Source organism: Triticum dicoccoides, chromosome 7B (genome assembly GCF_002162155.2).
Source record: "Triticum dicoccoides isolate Atlit2015 ecotype Zavitan chromosome 7B, WEW_v2.0, whole genome shotgun sequence".
Taxonomy (NCBI): Eukaryota; Viridiplantae; Streptophyta; class Magnoliopsida; order Poales; family Poaceae; genus Triticum; species Triticum dicoccoides.
This window is the reverse complement of record NC_041393.1, coordinates 134633203-134650782: the sequence shown is the minus strand read 5'-3', so window position 1 is coordinate 134650782 and position 17580 is coordinate 134633203. Positions and strand designations below refer to the sequence as shown.

The 17580-nt window shown below is 46.1% G+C and overlaps 3 protein-coding genes and 1 long non-coding RNA gene across 9 annotated transcripts; 2 read left to right on the top strand and 2 right to left on the bottom strand.

Annotated features, from left to right (window-relative positions):
• The first annotated feature begins 388 nt into the window (after positions 1-388).
• Positions 389-7371, top strand: LOC119337911 (potassium channel KOR1-like). Its single transcript, XM_037610162.1, has 13 exons — positions 389-808; positions 3180-3404; positions 3893-3956; positions 4047-4386; positions 4484-4779; positions 4967-5047; positions 5152-5250; positions 5373-5594; positions 5735-5923; positions 6029-6104; positions 6214-6508; positions 6598-6719; positions 6810-7371. Exons 1-13 carry the CDS (start codon positions 567-569, stop codon positions 7064-7066), a joined length of 2508 nt encoding a protein of 835 aa, XP_037466059.1. The 5' UTR covers positions 389-566; the 3' UTR covers positions 7067-7371.
• A 1095-nt stretch (positions 7372-8466) lies between these two features.
• Positions 8467-14490, top strand: LOC119337935 (potassium channel KOR1-like). Of its 3 annotated transcripts, XM_037610210.1 has the most exons (13): positions 8467-8652; positions 10276-10500; positions 10685-10748; positions 10820-11156; positions 11253-11548; positions 11709-11789; positions 11890-11988; positions 12555-12773; positions 12875-13091; positions 13156-13245; positions 13360-13654; positions 13791-13912; positions 13990-14354. In XM_037610210.1, exons 1-13 carry the CDS (start codon positions 8558-8560, stop codon positions 14247-14249), a joined length of 2400 nt encoding a protein of 799 aa, XP_037466107.1. In that variant the 5' UTR covers positions 8467-8557; the 3' UTR covers positions 14250-14354. The 3 variants fall into 3 exon arrangements, with proteins under 3 accessions (XP_037466107.1, XP_037466106.1, XP_037466105.1); XM_037610209.1 differs by lacking the exons at positions 13791-13912; positions 13990-14354 and having other exon boundaries at positions 12875-13063; positions 13170-13245; positions 13360-13731; XM_037610208.1 differs by lacking the exon at positions 8467-8652 and having other exon boundaries at positions 10390-10748; positions 12875-13063; positions 13170-13245; positions 13990-14490.
• Positions 9444-13365, bottom strand: LOC119337938. The gene is made up of 3 exons (XR_005163704.1): positions 12955-13365; positions 12770-12868; positions 9444-9870 (listed from the first exon to the last, which is right to left on the bottom strand). It is a non-coding gene; the product is annotated as an uncharacterized LOC119337938 (long non-coding RNA).
• LOC119337937 lies at positions 14135-17326 on the bottom strand. Of its 4 annotated transcripts, none has more exons than XM_037610213.1 (3): positions 15988-17326; positions 14723-15376; positions 14135-14264 (listed from the first exon to the last, which is right to left on the bottom strand). In XM_037610213.1, the coding sequence occupies exon 1, from the start codon at positions 17265-17267 to the stop codon at positions 16116-16118; it is 1152 nt and encodes a 383-aa protein (XP_037466110.1). In that variant the 5' UTR covers positions 17268-17326; the 3' UTR covers positions 14135-14264; positions 14723-15376; positions 15988-16115. The 4 variants fall into 4 exon arrangements, with proteins under 4 accessions (XP_037466110.1, XP_037466109.1, XP_037466108.1 ...); XM_037610212.1 differs by having other exon boundaries at positions 14141-14264; positions 14679-15376; XM_037610211.1 differs by lacking the exon at positions 14135-14264 and having other exon boundaries at positions 14485-15376.
• Positions 17327-17580: the final 254 nt, after the last annotated feature.

The window sequence follows — 17580 nt, the reverse complement described above, 5'->3', positions numbered from 1 at the left end:
GCCAGGTCGATCGCCGATGTTGTTGTGTGTGGGCCTACACGTGGGAAACGGAAATTCCACTAATATAGGGAATCGTTGATTTACTTGCCCACTACTACACCATCACGTACAAGGCATGTTACACCTAAATTAGCGCAGGGTCATTTTTTTTTCACAGGCCTAATACACAGAGCACACATACGTGGGGCCCCTACCTTTCGGGGGCCCGGGGCGGCCGCCGCCCTGCCCCCCATCAGGGCCGGGCCTGCGCCCGCCCGTGGTTACGCACACACAGACGGCCCACCGTGGTCATAAAGATTTGACCCCTCCACCTCCCGCTGCCGCCTGCCACTGTTCACGCTATAAATAAGCCCGTCCATCGCCGCCTTCCCTCAGCCCGTCGCCTCCCGTCCAGCTCCCGTCGCGTCCTAGGCACCCAGTCCAGCTTTCGAAACGTACCGAAGCTCCACCATCCTTTGCTTGCTTCCGCTGGAGCAGCGCCTTGGCTCGGCATCGTCGCCGTTTCAGCCGCCGTGCTCGTGCCGCGGCGTCCGTGCGTGCGCGCGGTAGCTCGCTCGTGAGGTGCGATGGGCAGGCTGGGGTCGAAGAGGAGGGTCGGGGAGGAGGCGGAGTTGGAGGCGGTCGAGGAGGAGAAGGAGTACGAGGTGGAGGAGGTGCACGACCGGCTCCAGTCGTCGCGGAACAGCCGCCTTGCGCTCTTCGGCTCCGACCTCCGGCTCGGCCCGCGCCGCCGGCGCCCCCCTCGCCGCCCCGCCGTCGACGGCGAGGACGGGTTCTTCCACGACCACATCATCCTCCCCGACAACAAGTACGTGGCAACAACACACGCCCATACACTCCAATTTTCTTGCCAGCTTCTCCATGCTTCCGCGCGCGCGCTGGCCGCCGCGCCGGCGTGTTCTGGAAGCTCGATCGGTCGTTTTGCTGTTGCTATAATTACAGACACAAGCAGTTTATCAAAAGAAATATTATAAAATTATATTCTATATTCTATATTATTTTAGCTGCGAAAAATGATTTTGCTATATTGTCTTCCTCGGAATTTCTGGTTTTACTTTCCCCATCCAAATCGTTTCCGTTCCGTTCAACAGTGTGCGCATTGTTCCTAGCCGCGAATCAGTCGTTCGTTGATCAGCTCGCCAGCAGGGTGCGCCGTGCGCAGGCAAGCTTGCTTCGTCGGCAGGCAGCCACATGTAGCATAGCATGTAGGTGTAGCTACAGCTACGCCGGCGTTCACGGGATCGTGCCTGAGTGCCATAGAAACCGGGATAACAGATTGCTTTTGCTTTACTGAACTCCTGTGGCACGAGCTTTCCTTTTCTGCAACCGGATTCTAGCCAAGTTAATTGCTGGGCTGTTAAAACTGCGATTTTCGCAAGCCTGCGGCTCGTGGCCTCGTGGGAAATGTTTTTTTCTGGAGGAAAAAAATACTGCGATGAAAGTGAAAGTGAAATACGGTATTGGTTTTTTGAATATACGGGGAAAAAATGTTTTCTAGCAAAGAAAAATAGAGGGTGAAATGTTGTCCCGTGAATCTGAAAAGAAGGGAGGAAGCTAGCTAAGCTAGTAGCATCGGGATGAACAATCTCAAGAAGGAGCCGGGCCCTACGCATACTAGACTCTGGACCCCTTTCACTATCTGCTTTTTTAACCTCGTGATTAGGCTCTAGCAATACCCAAAACAGGCCAGAGATTGCTTCGTGACTTGCGTTATTCTACCACCTCTGTTTCTTTCCTTTGGTTCCTTTTCCGTACGTAGAGGCAGCATGAAAAACATTGCGTGCCTTCAACTTGGGATTTGTTAAACACAGCGCGCAGGAAGCGCAGAAAACTTGTACGTACACATATTATTTTTTCTTATTTATTGCGCATTGCACATCAGTGACAGAGGGTTTGAACTGCCTTTCATTGAGTGCATGCATATGTGTAGCTATTATCACCACGCCTTATATTTTAGCGTGCAGAGGTCTCTGCTTATCACAACATGACAAGTAGGCTATATATAGCTTGCATGAGCAACCTTCTCCTCCGCGCCAACCAGGTGTGCGGCCGCCTGGTTCTCACCAGCGTCGTGCTCCCCAATCCCCCTTTCGTTTCTTGGCTGACTTGGCCAGATGCCCAGACCATAGTTTGAACGGCCTAAAGTATTCATCAGGATGACTGAGTTTGGTTTAGCGCCGTTAATCGGCGGTGAGGTAGCTGGAGTCATTATCCCGGGGGAAATATTTAACTGAATATGCTTAGAGCATCAATCAGCTATGCCATGTGTGGGATCTCTAGACAGATAATCTATGGGCATGATGTGGACAGTGTTAGTTTCCGATTGGCGGTGACCTGCATAATCAGACAGAGTTGCTGACATCCAGTTCGTATGTAAAATGTCTTACATTTGTTTACAGAGGAAGTAGCATACACGGAGTACTTTGCAATGCCTTACATCCTCGATGTCTCGACTGTTCTTTTTTTCTTTTTCTTTTGAGAAAGTCTCGGTCTCTCGTTACTGTGTGATATCTAAAAGTTTTAAGTTTAGCAAGGCTATAGACTATTACAGCTGAGCGCGTACTCTCCGTGGTTATGTAAAATGGCACTACGAGCACATGAAAATTGCAAAAATAAATAAATAAATTCAGATGATGTACTGTAAAGTATAATATGGATGTTATTGTAACAGATCTTGTTGGAGATGAGGTGGCTCCATGACAGACGCATCGTCATTTAAATTTATTTCGTGCCAAGTGGTTCCGATCTTCCCATTTAGTTTACTAGTATGAGTACCGTTGGAGGATCGGTGCACAGCACAGGAGGAACCCACTCATGGCCACATCACCCACCCCTGACACGCTCATGTGCATGATGGAGTATGCGTGTGATCTCACCAAAGACAACTGGTTAACTCCGTGTGCACCGATTCTCAAACATCGGGCACGTTTGGCCTAATTAATGCTTTTGACCTAATTTCCAAAGGCAGTGTAGCATGTGGTTTAGGCTTCTACAGTAGCCACTCTCTCGATCAACTTCACATTTTTCAGAGAGCAAATAGTATGACCGTCAGTCAACAACCGTGGTAAATAAATTAAAGTCTGTTTTTATATAATCTTTTGCTCCCTTCAACAAACCACAAACGGACATTTTACTATGGTAACAGGAGGGTGTCAATTTACTGATATGTCTCCCTGCAGGTTGTACCTGTTATGGACCAAGTTCATACTGGTTTGGGCGGTGTACAGTTCCTTCTTTACGCCCTTCGAATTCGGCTTCTTCCGGGGACTCCCCGACAAACTGTTCGTCTTGGACATAGTTGGGCAGATTGCCTTCCTCATTGATATTGTTCTCAAGTTTTTCGTGGCCTACCGCGACCCCGACACGTACCGCATCGTACGCAATCCGACCTCTATCGCCCTCCGGTAAATATTTCCTCATCTTATGCTTGAAAGTGCAACTACAATAACTGGAAATTGCCCTGCATCATTGTTCACTTGCATCCTTTTCCGTACTCCTATATTTTCACAGCTTGTAGTCCTTTATAATCATCCGAATCATTACAATGGTGAATCTCAAGAATGATATGTGGATCTCTCAACTATTTTCTATGTTGCTGAAATGAAAATGCTTTCTGTGTTGCCTTGATGTTGTACTTGTAGCTTCTACTTCTCTTTTAATAAAGACTGGCTACAGCCTTTTGAAATGAAAATGCTTTTCCAGAAGGGCATTTGCATGTTGTACATTTAACTTTATTCTTGCAATATTATAGTAGGGCATTTGCATGTTGTACATTTAACTTTATTCTTTCAATATTATAGTAGAGCTTTTGCTAAGTGTACTTTTTGGAACATGTCATGCAATAACTCAAACCTAACTTCTAACCTCTGATTTATTTGCTCACTTGATGCAGGTATTGCAAATCAAGCTTCATTTTTGATCTCCTTGGTTGCTTCCCATGGGATATTATCTACAAGGTTAACCCTTTGCTAATATTTTTCATTTCACTTGTTAGTAGACATGTTGATATTTTCTGCTCACTTTTTATGTTATGAACTGAAACACAGGCTTGTGGCAGTAAAGAAGAAGTAAGATACCTATTGTGGATCCGTTTAACACGAGCTCTGAAGGTAACAGAATTCTTCAGGGATTTGGAAAAGGACATCCGTGTGAACTATCTGTTCACAAGAATAGTGAAACTCATAGTTGTGGAGATCTACTGCACACACACAGCAGCCTGTATCTTCTATTACCTGGCCACAACGCTGCCCGAGTCAATGGAAGGAAATACATGGATAGGGAGTTTGAAGTTGGGAGAGTACAGCTATGATCATTTCAGGGAGCTTGATCTTATCAAGCTTTATACCACCTCACTGTACTTTGCAATCGTCACAATGGCGACTGTTGGTAAGATTCGGTCTCATGTTGCCTTGCAATCTCAGTTTTCTCAGAAACTTGGAATGTGTTCCGTACCCTGAAATGCTGAGACCTTTTCCCCCTGCAGGTTATGGTGACATTCATGCTGTAAATGTCAGGGAAATGATATTTGTCATGATCTATGTCTCGTTTGATATGATTCTTGGAGCTTACCTCATCGGTAACATGACTGCGCTTATTGTCAAAGGCTCGAGAACCGAGCGATTCAGGGACAAAATGAAAGAAGTCATCAGGTATATGAACAGAAATAAACTTGGGAAAGAGATAAGGGAACAGATCAAGGGGCATCTGAGGTTGCAGTATGAGAGCAGCTACACTGAAGCTTCTGTACTTCAGGATATCCCGATTTCAATTCGTGCAAAGGTAATGAGCTATATTTTGGATCTCTTACTATCCTTCTGTGAACTGTGTTACTGTTCTGACTTCTTAAATTTTCATCTGGTGAAGCTAATGCTTCACAAGCATTCACATCTTCAGGATATTCCCATATCAACTTTCAACTGTGTTCTTTTCCGTGGTGACTGGATGATATATGTTATTGTATTTGCAGATTTCCCAAACACTGTACAAGCCATATGTTGAAAGCACTCCACTGTTCAAAGGCTGCTCAGCAGAATTTATTCAACAGATTGTAAGTATTTCTTTCTGACCCAAAATTATGTATGATGATATATTGTACAAAATATAGTTTGAAAATACCCGAAGATCTCTCTAACATGTTCTAGCTCCTGGCAGGTGATCAGACTCCAAGAAGAGTTCTTCCTACCAGGAGAGGTTATTTTGGAGCAAGGCAGTGCGGTTGATCAGATATACTTTGTCTGTCATGGTGCGCTGGTGAGTTCAGGCCTGCTGATAGTTGCCCAATTCTTCCATACATTTAGTAACCAGACAGGTTTGCTTATGGAGTTCCTTTTGGACCAAACTAGCACTTACTGTACAATTCCTATCCCGTTCAGGAAGGTGTTGGCATCGGCGAAGATGGCCAAGAGGAGACTATTTTGATGTTGGAGCCCGAGAGTTCTTTCGGTGAAATCGCCATTCTTTGCAACATTCCACAGCCATACAGTGTTCGTGTTTGCGAACTTTGCAGGCTCTTGCGGCTCGATAAGCAGTCATTCACAAACATACTGGAGATCTATTTTGTCGACGGAAGAAAAATTTTGAGCAACCTCACAGATGTAAGCAGAGCAAACAATTATCATAACAACCACTGCTTTATTTTTTTTTATTTTTCTATAAAAAAAACAACCACTGCTTTATCAGTTATAGGATAACAGATTTTTTTACTGATGTGCTGCCTGCCTCCTTCTGACTGCAGAACAATGAATATGGCGGTCGGGTCAAACAAATAGAATCGGATATCACATTCCACATAGGGAAGCAAGAGGCAGAGCTGACCTTAAGAGTAAATAGTGCCGCCTTTTATGGTGACCTTAATCAGCTCAAGGGTTTGATCCGAGCAGGAGCCGATCCAAAGAACACGGATTATGACGGGCGGTCTCCTTTGGTAAGGACAGCTTAGAATTTCATGTAATCAACAAGAATGTTGTATTGTAATACCTAATATTGGTCATCAGTAATGTATGTCATGTAACCATCGTCTTCTTCACAGCATCTTGCAGCTTCCAAAGGGTATGAAGACGTTGCACAGTTCCTTATCCACGAAGGGGCTGATATCGATCTTGCCGGTATGTTCACTCAGTTTGGTGCCATCTGTGCAGCCGTTTTTCCAGGTTTCACAATGTAGTGACTGATCGCACATTTTGTGCACTGGCTTTGGTTTTTGTTCGAAACCAGATAAATTTGGGAACACGCCACTGCTGGAGGCAGTGAAGCAGGGGCATGACCGGGTGGCCACGCTGCTCTTCAGCAGAGGAGCCAAGCTGAACCTCGAGAACGCCGGCAGCCACCTCTGCATGGCGGTGTCGAAGGGGGACTCCGACTTCGTTCGGAGGGCTCTTGCTTACGGCGCTGACCCAGACTCGAAAGACTACGATCACCGCAGTCCCCTCCACATAGCCGCCGCAGAGGGCCTGTACATGATGGCCAAGATGCTGGTAGACGCTGGCGCAAGCGCGTTCGCAACCGACAGGTACCACCATCAAGCTTGAAACTACCACAAAGTCTGTCATCGGCAACTTCGTGGCCATGCTTGAGCTTGACAGTTCCATGTGTACGCAGGTGGGGCACTACTCCGCTAGACGAAGGGCGCAAGTCGGGTAGCAAGCCGCTGATGCTGCTGCTGGAGCAGGCGAAAGCCGACGAGCTGTCCAAGTTCCCCGCCCGCGGTGAAGAAGTGAGAGGCAAGTTCAGAAGCTCATGACCTCTGTCAGACAAACCACCACTTGCGCAACGTTCATTTCTGACCTCTGCAAAATTTCTCCTGATCACAGATAGAATGCACCCGCGACGATGCTCCGTGTTCCCCAACCATCCATGGGATGATGGCGCCGAGCGCAGAGAGGGGGTGACCCTGTGGATTCCACACACGATCGACGGGCTCGTCAGGTCGGCGCAGGAGAAGCTGGGCTTGTCGGGCTCAGGCCTGCGCCTGCTCGGCGAGGATGGCGCGAGAGTGCAGGAGGTCGACATGGTCCATGATGGCCAGAAGCTCTATCTGGTCGGAGGCGATGACGGCGCGGGGCAGTGAGAGTAGAAGGTGCGCCAGCGGCGGGAATGAAATGAAGGTTTTTCCAGTAAAATTTTGCTATTCCTGGCCAGTATTCAAATTTGAACTAAAATCACGACACTTATTTTGAATCGGAGGGAGTAGTATTTATCTAGGATTAGCCTCCCCAGATGTTAGAGCTTTTTTTTGAATGCCGATTGTTGTACCCATAGGTAGATAAGAAAGAAGGCGAGCCCTCTCTCCATGATGTACAGATTGTGATGATGGAAATGAGATGTAAATGGAAATGAAATGTGGATGAATATCTCCACAAACAAAGTTCACTCGGATGTTGAGCTAGTGGCCTACGGATGAGCCAATTTTATTGTTTGTCAACTTGATCCAAGTGTTGAGAAACTCTTCTGTGCTCCCTAGAGAACCCTCGTTAGCTATATCATGAGGAAGGGGATTCGTAGCACCGGGGTGTTCCACCACCTATATGAACATTAAGTTCAAAAAAATACCGAGAAATTTGAAAGAAAAAAACCCTAGAATTTTGGGATATCAAACTTGCGTGTCCAATCTACTTCCGTGATAAATTTCATGAACAAAATACCAGGAAACGTATCTATGGCAAAAAAAAGGCACAAATTTCCTATGTATATGTATAGAAAAAAAATGTGAGGATGGATTTTAGTTCAGACTGTATTTCCTTCGCCACGGATACGTTTCCTGGTGTCTTTTCACGAAACTTCACACGGAAGTAGATTGGGCACCCAACATCCCCAAATTCCAGATTTTTTTTTAAAAAAAATTGGGTACTTTATAATTTAATATCATCTTCTTTCTTCCTCTCCCTGTGCTTTGTGCGGCACGCGTTTGGACAATCCTCTGGACAGTGCTTGACAGCAGAGGTGATGGGCTTGGAAAGATCCGGATCAAGGAAATCGGTGATAATACCAGCGATTTGGACTGGTCTCTATCCGGCGTCCACTGAAACTAGCCGGTGCTGCAGGAGGGACGACTCGACCGAGCTCATCGGTCAGTAGTCGCTACTCACTAGTCGTAACCGGTGCGGCCGGTCGGAATGGCGACGCCTCAAGCCTAAGCAGCTAGCGCCGTCGCTGTGCAGTCCCTTCCGTTGCAACTGGCCGGCCGACTGACGTCAGGCGCCTCGTGCCGACCTGAGGGAGGCCGTCGTGCCCTCAGCAGCCCGCGCCACGTCTCACCATCGCCACTATAAAGCAAGTAGCCTTCTCCTCCCTCCCGCCCCCAGCTCAACTTTTTCTCCTTCGAGCCATCGGCACCCAGCTCAACTTCAGAACCCAAGCTCCACCGCCACCTTTCCGCTGCCACTGCCGCCGCACTGCGCGTGGGGAGGCGGTTGCCGCCGCGCTAGCTCGTGCCGATGGCGAGGGGGGGGGGAGGTCGAGGAGGCCGCCGGCGGGGGAGGAGGACGCGGAGAAGGAGTACGAGGTGGACGTGGAGCCCGACCGGTGGAAGTCGTCGTCGCGGAACAGCCGGCTCGAGCTCATGGGCCGTCTCCCCCCGCTCCGCCGCATCCCCGGAGCCGACGCCGACGGCGAGGGCGGGTTCCTCCGCGGCCTGGTCATCCACCCCGACAACAAGTATGTATCGTATCGCTGCCATATGGACACGTCCACCTGCCTCTGCTGCCATACGTATCAGCAGCGAGTGCAATAAGCACAAACTGAATATACTGCTAGCGTACTTCACACTGTATTCACTGTTGCCATTTCTGAAACCTGAGTTGAGTGTGGTTAATTTCTGAGTTAGAGTTGCAGTGTTTGCAAGGCGGTCAGATGATGCTTCTACCGACAAATAGAATCAGGAAATAGATAAAATGGATGATGATTTTTCAAAAAAAGCTGAACATCCTTCTACAAAAATAAATAAATAGAGGGGGGAAAGCAGGTGACATACTGACTTGGCCTTGTTGATTGATGGGAGGAAGATGGAGCAGATATGAAATCAAACAATGTCTTTAAAACAAAAGGGAGAAACAGCTTCGATCTGATTGCACGCCCAAGTCCTATGCATATGCATATTACTGCCCTGGACCATTTCATTGTTTTTGTCTTCTACAAAAAATACCGAGAACACATGCGCGCGCGCATTCACAGGGCGCCTCTCGAAGTTTTCCTGGAGCATCAAGGTTGAAGAAACCAATAGTGCCTCGCTATCGACAGCTACATCGCCTAGAACTGGACGCCGGAGGAATAATAATCCACCAAACCACTGAAAGAGAAACACACCTTGGTGCGTTGAGGGTACAACCGCCACCACTATCCACCCGAAACCTATGCTTGGTTCTCGACCAATTCATCGTTTGCTTCTCTCTTTCCTACATAAATACTCGAAACAAACCAGAAATCATCACGTCTATCATCATCTCCACTTTCTTTTTCTCATTACCAAGCATCAACATATTTTAATATGCCATCCAACCTGGGATACTTTTTGACATGTTACATCAACAGATGAACATGTGGTCTAACAACCTGCATGCTCATGTTGCTGCGCTGTTACGCAGCAACAAAATATATAATGGTAGAACCCATCTGCTTACGACGATATGTCAACTAAACTTAAACTAATAAGCTAACACCAGTAACTTGCCTCCACAATGCCAACCAGGTGTATGACTACAGCAGTTCAGAGGGTTTTTTATGATGTCGCTCTGCAGCTGCACTCCAAATGTGATTTGGGTACTTGACAGTTCAGATTGCTGGCTTGAATGGCCTAAAGTACCAGGCAGGCAGCCGCCAATCTTGGGTGTAGTTATAGTAATTTTCTCGAGGAATATTTAAGCTGTTGCGTAGACCCTGTAAAGTAGATCAAAATGTAAAACATTCAGCATGACTTTGCTTCTTAAGTCTTGCCCTTGGTGATTGTGACATATTTTGTTGGAGATGAACTTTGGTGGCAATGCTTAAACAGAGGGCTCATTTGGCCTAGCAACTTCATTTTCACATAGTTAAGAAAAGCTGTCTGTGTGTGTGTGTGGCTCTTGCTAACTTGACAACTAAAATCAAACTTCGCATGCAACAAATTACATGGCTGTAAATTAACAAATTAAAGTTGAATGTTTTGGAACCTTCGAGAATGTTGTTTGCTTGGTGCTCAACTGCTCATCCATATATTAAAACAAATGCTAGAATCCACTCTTTTGACATAAGCCATGTTAAAGGAATAAAGCGTGTGCTAATTAATTGATTTGTGTCCTGCAGGTTGTACCGGTCATGGACTAGGTTCATAGTGGGTTGGGCAGTGTACAGTTCTTTCCTTACGCCCTTCGAATTTGCATTCTACATGGGGCTCCCTAGGAAGTTGTTCTTCTTGGACATAGTTGGTCAGGTTGCCTTCCTTATTGATATTGTCCTGAAGTTTCTTGTGGCCTACCGTGACCCTGACACATACCGCATCGTATACAATCCAACCTCTATCGCCCTCCGGTAATATTTCACTTACCCCATGCTTTAACAGTACAACAAGATTGACTGGAAGTTGCGCTGCATTATTACCTTATATTGGCATTGATATCCTTCGATTAATTCCACCAGCTTGTACTTTGTGAAATATGTTATTTGGTAACTCAAATGTGGACGTAAGCATGATTTATGTGCTCTATACACCCAGATATTGCAAATCAAGCTTCATTTTCGATCTCCTTGGTTGCTTCCCATGGGATGCTATCTATAAGGTAACACACAATTTATGATGTCTCAATGTTAGCCTGTATGCTCTTGTTTTCATATGATGAACTGCATACAGGTTTCTGGGCATAAAGAACTAAGATACCTACTGTGGATTCGCTTAACACGAGTGCTGAAGGTCAGAGAATTCTTCACGGATTTGGAAAAGGACATCCGTGTGAATTACCTGTTCACAAGAATAGTGAAACTCATAGTTGTGGAGCTCTATTGTACACACACGGCAGCTTGTATCTTCTATTACCTGGCAACAACGCTTCCTGAATCAATGGAAGGATATACGTGGATCGGGAGTTTGCAGCTAGGAGACTATAGCTATTCCCATTTCAGGGAGATCGATCTTGCCACGCGTTATGTTACATCAATGTACTTTGCCATCGTCACCATGACAACTGTTGGTAAGTTTTGGTTTGATGTTTCAACAAATAGTTTCTCTTTCCATGACTGGCCTGGTATTTTAAATTGATGGTATGGTATTCTTTTTTCCTCTGCAGGTTACGGTGACATTCATGCTGTAAATGTTAGGGAAATGATATTTGTCATGATTTATGTTTCCTTTGATATGGTTCTTGGAGCTTACCTTATCGGTAACATGACTGCAATGATTGTGAAAGGCTCGGCAACCGAGCGATTCAGGGATAAAATGAAAGAAGTTATCAGGTATATGAACAGAAATAGACTTGGAAAGGACATCAGAGAGCAGATCAAGGGACATTTGAGGTTGCAGTATGAGAGCAGCTGCACTGAAGCCTCTGTACTTCGGGATATTCCTGTTTCTATTCGTGCAAAGGTGATGACATTTATAATTTGGAGATCTTGTCATTCTTCTGTGATGTAGTTCTCTAAAATAGTCAGCTTGCAGTTGTAAGTCTTGTGTCTTCAACACGGCACATCAAATATGCTCTTGTCTGTTGTGAGTCTCTGACTGATGATATATTTTGTAATTGCAGATTTCGCAAACACTGTACATGCCATACATTGAAAAGACACCATTGTTCAAAGGATGTTCGGAAGAATTCCTTCAACAGATTGTGCGTGCTATTTTCATTCTGACAAATTATGCATGTTGATCTGGTGTATAAATTTGAAGATATTCCCAAGATTTTTCTAATGCGTCTTTGCTCCTTGCAGGTGATTAGGCTGCAAGAGGAGTTCTTCTTACCAGAAGAAGTTATTTTGGAGCAAGGGAGTGCGGTTGACCAGTTATACTTTGTCTGTCAGGGTGCACTGGTTAGTCCAATCCTTAAAAAATGATCAAAGCCTAAACCAAATTGGTTAATTATCGAGTCTTTTGGTTTTCATATGTGTTTACTATTGTGTGCCTTTCCGTAATATACTGGTTATTGTTAAATTCCTTCTGGTGGTTCCACATTTTTATATCTAAGAGTGTGACTTCTCTAAGTAGGGATGCAAATCTCAGAGCATGAACTCCAATGAATACTAATGGGGTATAGCTACAGAGTGTACACAAACCACCCATATATTACTCAGAAATTTTCAGTGATATATATCTTATGCCGTTGTATATACTCTTGATATTAACGTTGTATTCACATATTTTTCACACCACCTGTTTATCTTTGTATTTATAAATGTACTGTCGATTGTGACAGAAATTCTCTACTTACAATTGTATCATAATAATGCACATGCACCACAACTAAGTTGTTCTTTTCGTGTACATTTCTAATGCCACAAATTGTGTCCCAAGCTAATGGGTGCAGCCATTCCTAGCTGAAATTTGACCTTACAACTAGTTATTATCCATCTTAGACAACATATAACCTTCCATTCAGGAAGGTGCTGCCGTTGGTGAAGATGGTCAAGAGACTATTCTAATGTTGGAGCAAGGGAATTCTTTTGGAGAAATTGCTATTCTCTGCAATATTCCACAGCCCTACACTGTTCGTGTTTGCGAACTTTGCAGGCTCTTACGGTTGGATAAAGAGTCCTTCGCACACATATTGGAGATTTATTTCACTGATGGAAGAAAACTTTTGAGCAATCTTACCGAGGTAAACAGTAGAAACAAACAACATGCCATTAATTATTTCATCTAATTCCAGTATTCATAGATACTGCATCTTTTTTCTTGATGTGCTATCTCCGACTGCAGAGCAATGAATACGGCAAACGGGTTAAACACATAGAATCAGATATCACTTTCCATATAGGGAAGCAAGAGGAAGAGCTTACCTTAAGAGTTAATAACGCCGCTTTTTATGGCGACCTTCATCAGTTGACTGGCTTAATCCGAGCTGGAGCCAATCCAAAGAACAGTGATTACGATGGGCGGTCTCCTTTGGTACAAATTACTAAGATTTGGTTATATGGTTCTTATCTAATTCAAAAAAATTGAAACCTCCATGATGAATATTCCATGCCTGATGTAACCAGCATCTTTGCCGCAGCATCTTGCAGCTTCCAGAGGGTATGAAGATGTTGTGCAGTTCCTTATCCATCAAGGGGCTGATATCAATCTGACCGGTATGCTCACTCGTCGAAATGCATCCTTGCAGCAATTTTCCAGCTTCTTGCATATAAACTTGTATAATAATGTGATCACACACTTCTATGCACTTAATTGTTGTTCGATAACAGATAAATTTGGGAACACGCCCTTACTAGAGGCGGTGAGGCAGGGGCATGATAGAGTGGCCACATTACTCTTCAGCAAAGGAGCCAAGCTGAACCTCGAGAATGCCGGTAGCCATCTCTGCATAGCAGTATCGAAGGGAGACTCTGATTTCATTCGGGGAGCTCTAGCTTATGGTGTAGACCCAAACTCGAAAGACTACGACCACCGCAATCCTCTCCACATAGCTGCTGCAGAGGGCTTGTATATTATGGCGAAGTTGCTGGTAGAAGCTGGCGCAAGTGTCCTTGCAACAGACAGGTACCACCAAACAATACTTCATCTTTTATCTGTGCCATCAAGCTTGAAACCACTTAGAGTGTAATACTTTTGCTAAAGAAGTACTTAGTTTGTAACTTTGAAGGCACGCTTGAGCTTGACATTGCCAATTATGCAGACGCGGTACTACTCCTCTGGATGAAGGACACAAGTCCGGGAGTAAGCCACTTATAATGCTGCTTGAACAGGCGAAAGCCGATGAGCTCTCCAAGTTCCCCACACAAGGCGAAGAAGTGAGAGGCAAGTTCAAAGCTCGCACCTCTGCGAAAATCACGTGCACATTGTTCATTTATGACAAAAAGAACTTCTGTTGGCAGATAAGATGCATACACGACGATGCTCCGTGTTTCCTTACTATCCATGGGATACTGATGCCAAGCGAAAGGAAGGGGTGATGCTGTGGATTCCTCACACTATCAACGAACTCATCAGGTCAGCCCAGGAGAAACTGGGTTTGTCCAGCTCATGCCTGCGCTTGCTCTGTCAGGATGGCGTGACGGTCCAGGATGTGGACATGGTCAATGACGGGCAGAAGCTCTATCTGGTTGGAGACAAGGACACGGGTGACAGCGAGTAGAAGGTGCGCCAATCGCTGAAATAAGAATAATCATATTGTGTTGCATCAAAATTTGCATATTTTTTTTGGGGTCAGGTATTTCTGAAAGAGTAGCCTATTTCCCCCCTACCTTTTCTGGTATGCTGGCTGGGTGCTGTGCTGTACATAGATATATAAGCAATGGAACGACTGGAATGATTCTCGATGTTGTACAAACTATAGTTGAATGGAAATAAAAATGTGGAGCTGAAATGAATTGTGCATCAAGATGTCCACAAATTGGTTCCACTCTAAAGTTGAGCTAGTGTTTTGTACTACAATGAGCAAGTGGCAGGACCAAAATATTTTCAGTTAAAATGTAAAATGGAAGTTGGATGTGGATGAAGATCTCCACAAAAGAAGGGAAATGTTTATTGTGCACAATTAAGAGAAGAGGGCCATGGAGCGTACAAGAGCAATGTTGGGCATGTAACAAAGGCTCCTGCTGTAGTTACCGTGTGTGTGTGCGGCGCACTTGACTGTCAGGAAATTTGAGCTGGTTCTCCGTTGTTTCTGCGGAACTTCCCCTTTGCTGCTGCTCTTTGGGAACAAGAATGTCTCGTTAGATCTGCACTATCTTGTCATAACTGCTCATAATCTGGTTATCTATGTAGTTGAACTGACTCCAATTCCCTGTTCGTGGCACCATATACCTGTCATGTTCATTCAAACCCCAGTTTTTTAGCTTCGGTACGACTTAACTTGTAGCTCCATCACTGCGTTATTATTTGCATGTATGAATAGTAGGCAGGCTCTCTTCTCTGTGTAAAGTCCACAATCATGAACTTGCAGATGTCTGACTTTTCCCTGAATGATGGACCATCACTGTCCAAATATGCAGTCAGTATATTAGCCTCCTCAGCTGATCTAAATAAACCTTGGGGAGTTTGCTCTGGAAACAGAACAATACTAGTACATCGTTGCTGATAAAATTTTAGTAGGCGTATGTGTAAATATAGAGGGCTGGGAACATGTGCTGCTGAGTTTGCAGGGCAGGATTATTGCAGCTTCCCCTCTGCTGCTGCTGCTGCTGCGTTGTCTCCTGATCATCCCCAGGGAGGCGGCGATCTCTTCGTTATCCGCGCCACCATCAAGGACACGCCGTCACCCTGTGCACAACAGTAGCCGGCTCAGCCAACGCACTTCACTTGAAACTCAAAAACTGAGCCAAAATGTGAAGCAGTATGCATATTCGCTTAACAGACAGATCTGAAGATGGGATTGCCATCAGTGTAGTATCGTTCATTTGCTCAACAGAAGCAATCAAACTATGGAGATCCACTTGGCTGGAAAAATAACCCATGCATGCTAGCAAGATAAAGAGAATGTTCTCTAGGTACAACTTCCCTTCATTGATTAATCACGATGAGTTCATGAAATAATTTTACATAGTTACACACCATCATACTACAAGTTTTGTAGTGTGCCCCAAAAAAAGAATGATAGAAGTATTTCACTCTTCTTTGCAGATTCATAAATAAATACACAGATGCAACAACCAAACGTGTCATACTTGCAGGAAATCAAATATCTCGTAAAATTACTACATCAAGGCAAGGTGCCAACAATAGATAGAAGACTACTTCTGAATTAAGCCTGACAAGGAGGGAGTATTTGTCAGTCAAAGGTAATTCGTTCCAAAAAACTGAACACTACACAGGAGCCATTACCCCCTGCCTAGATCAATCAGCCATTACATAAAGTAAATGTATAAAGATACCTAAAGAACAATTACTTCGAGTCTTCGACAGTCCAGCTTAGCTCATGGAAGCCACCACATGTGTTGCATGTTTTTCTTGAATCTCACACAAAGAGCGAAAATGTTACGAAATTTCATACTGGTCTTGTTCATGTAAATCTGAATCTAGCCGGCACTTCCCCTCTGCAAGCTGCTGCATAGTCTTCGGCGAGTTGCGGTGCAGCTTTCTTGTGAGGGCATATGAACTTCTCCATGAATACCTTCTCGCGCAGCACGACTGCAGCATAGTAGTCTCGTCCATGATCTAGCAATCCATTTTCCTTAAGAAACTTTACAGCATAGTACCAGGGCCTTAGCCGGCCCTCTAGGCTGCAAGTGAGCAATGTCAACCGATGAGCCATGTATGCCGGTTCCAACCCAACTTCAGAGACCAGGAACTCTGACTTCCTCTGCAGCAGGTCCTTGGACAAAGTCAGCACCATTGGAGCTTTGGAAACAGCAATGCGCACCTCAGCATCCGACCACCTGAACATGTTCTTCAAGTGGTCCACTTTGGCTGTGATATTCTCCTCGCCGTAGAATGCGACCTGCAGCGCCTGCCTGAACATCCCAGAGCCCCGAGGCACGCCTATACCTTCGGCGCATGCAACCATTGCCTGGAGACGCTCCAGCTTGGTGCTAAGCAACCATGGCGCGTAGGTGCACAGCTTGGCAATATCGCAAGCGCCCAGCCCGCACTCCTCCAGGAACGCGACGTTGGGCTTGATCACAAGCTCAAGGTCGGACGAGAGAAGGCAGGAGCCATACTTGAGCGCCCGGAAGAGCTTCTCGGCGGAGCCGAAGAGGTGCAGGTAGTACTGTAGGCTGGAGACGATGGATCTACAACGGAACTGGGCGCCGCCGAGCGAGACGAGGCGCGCGATCTCAGGATGCGAGAGGCCGAGGCCGGTGAGCCCGACGACGACGGGGGCCAGGGTCCTCTCTACGCCGGCGCAGAGGAACTTGGGGTCCTTGGCGACGAGGGCGGCGATGTGAGCGCTGGAGAGGCCGAGGCCGGCGAGGAAGGCGAGGACGGCGTCGGGATTAGAGGGGGACCTGAGGTGGTTGAGCTTGGCGGAGGCCTTGAGCGCCTGGGCCCCGGTGAGGCCGCAGGTGTCGACGAGGTAGTTCTCCACCGCGAAGCTAGGGTTCGGGGAGACGACGGGCGCGGCGGCAGAGATGAGGCGGCGGAGCTGGGAGACGGGAGAGGCGGACCGAGACGAGAGGAGCTGGGTGAGGACGCAGCGCCGAAGCCGGAGCATGGCGGCGCGGCGGCGGGGGTGGGGAAACGAGCTGCCGATTGGTGCGAGAGAGACTCTTTTTTTTTTGAGACAACTGCGAGAGAGACTCGTGAAGGTGAAAGCAAAACTCAGGAAGGAATTCCACGGGCCTTCTCACTCCATGAGCGAAATGGGCCTTCTCAATCACCCCAACGTTTTCTTTTCTTTTTGAAAGTTCAAATCGAGCCCAACGTGGTATTAGCTTCCGGCGCCAAATTCATTCGGTTCATTTTGATGAATGAATAAAGGGAATCGTTTCCATCCGGCGCGCCGGCCGAACCGTTGCGCCAGACGC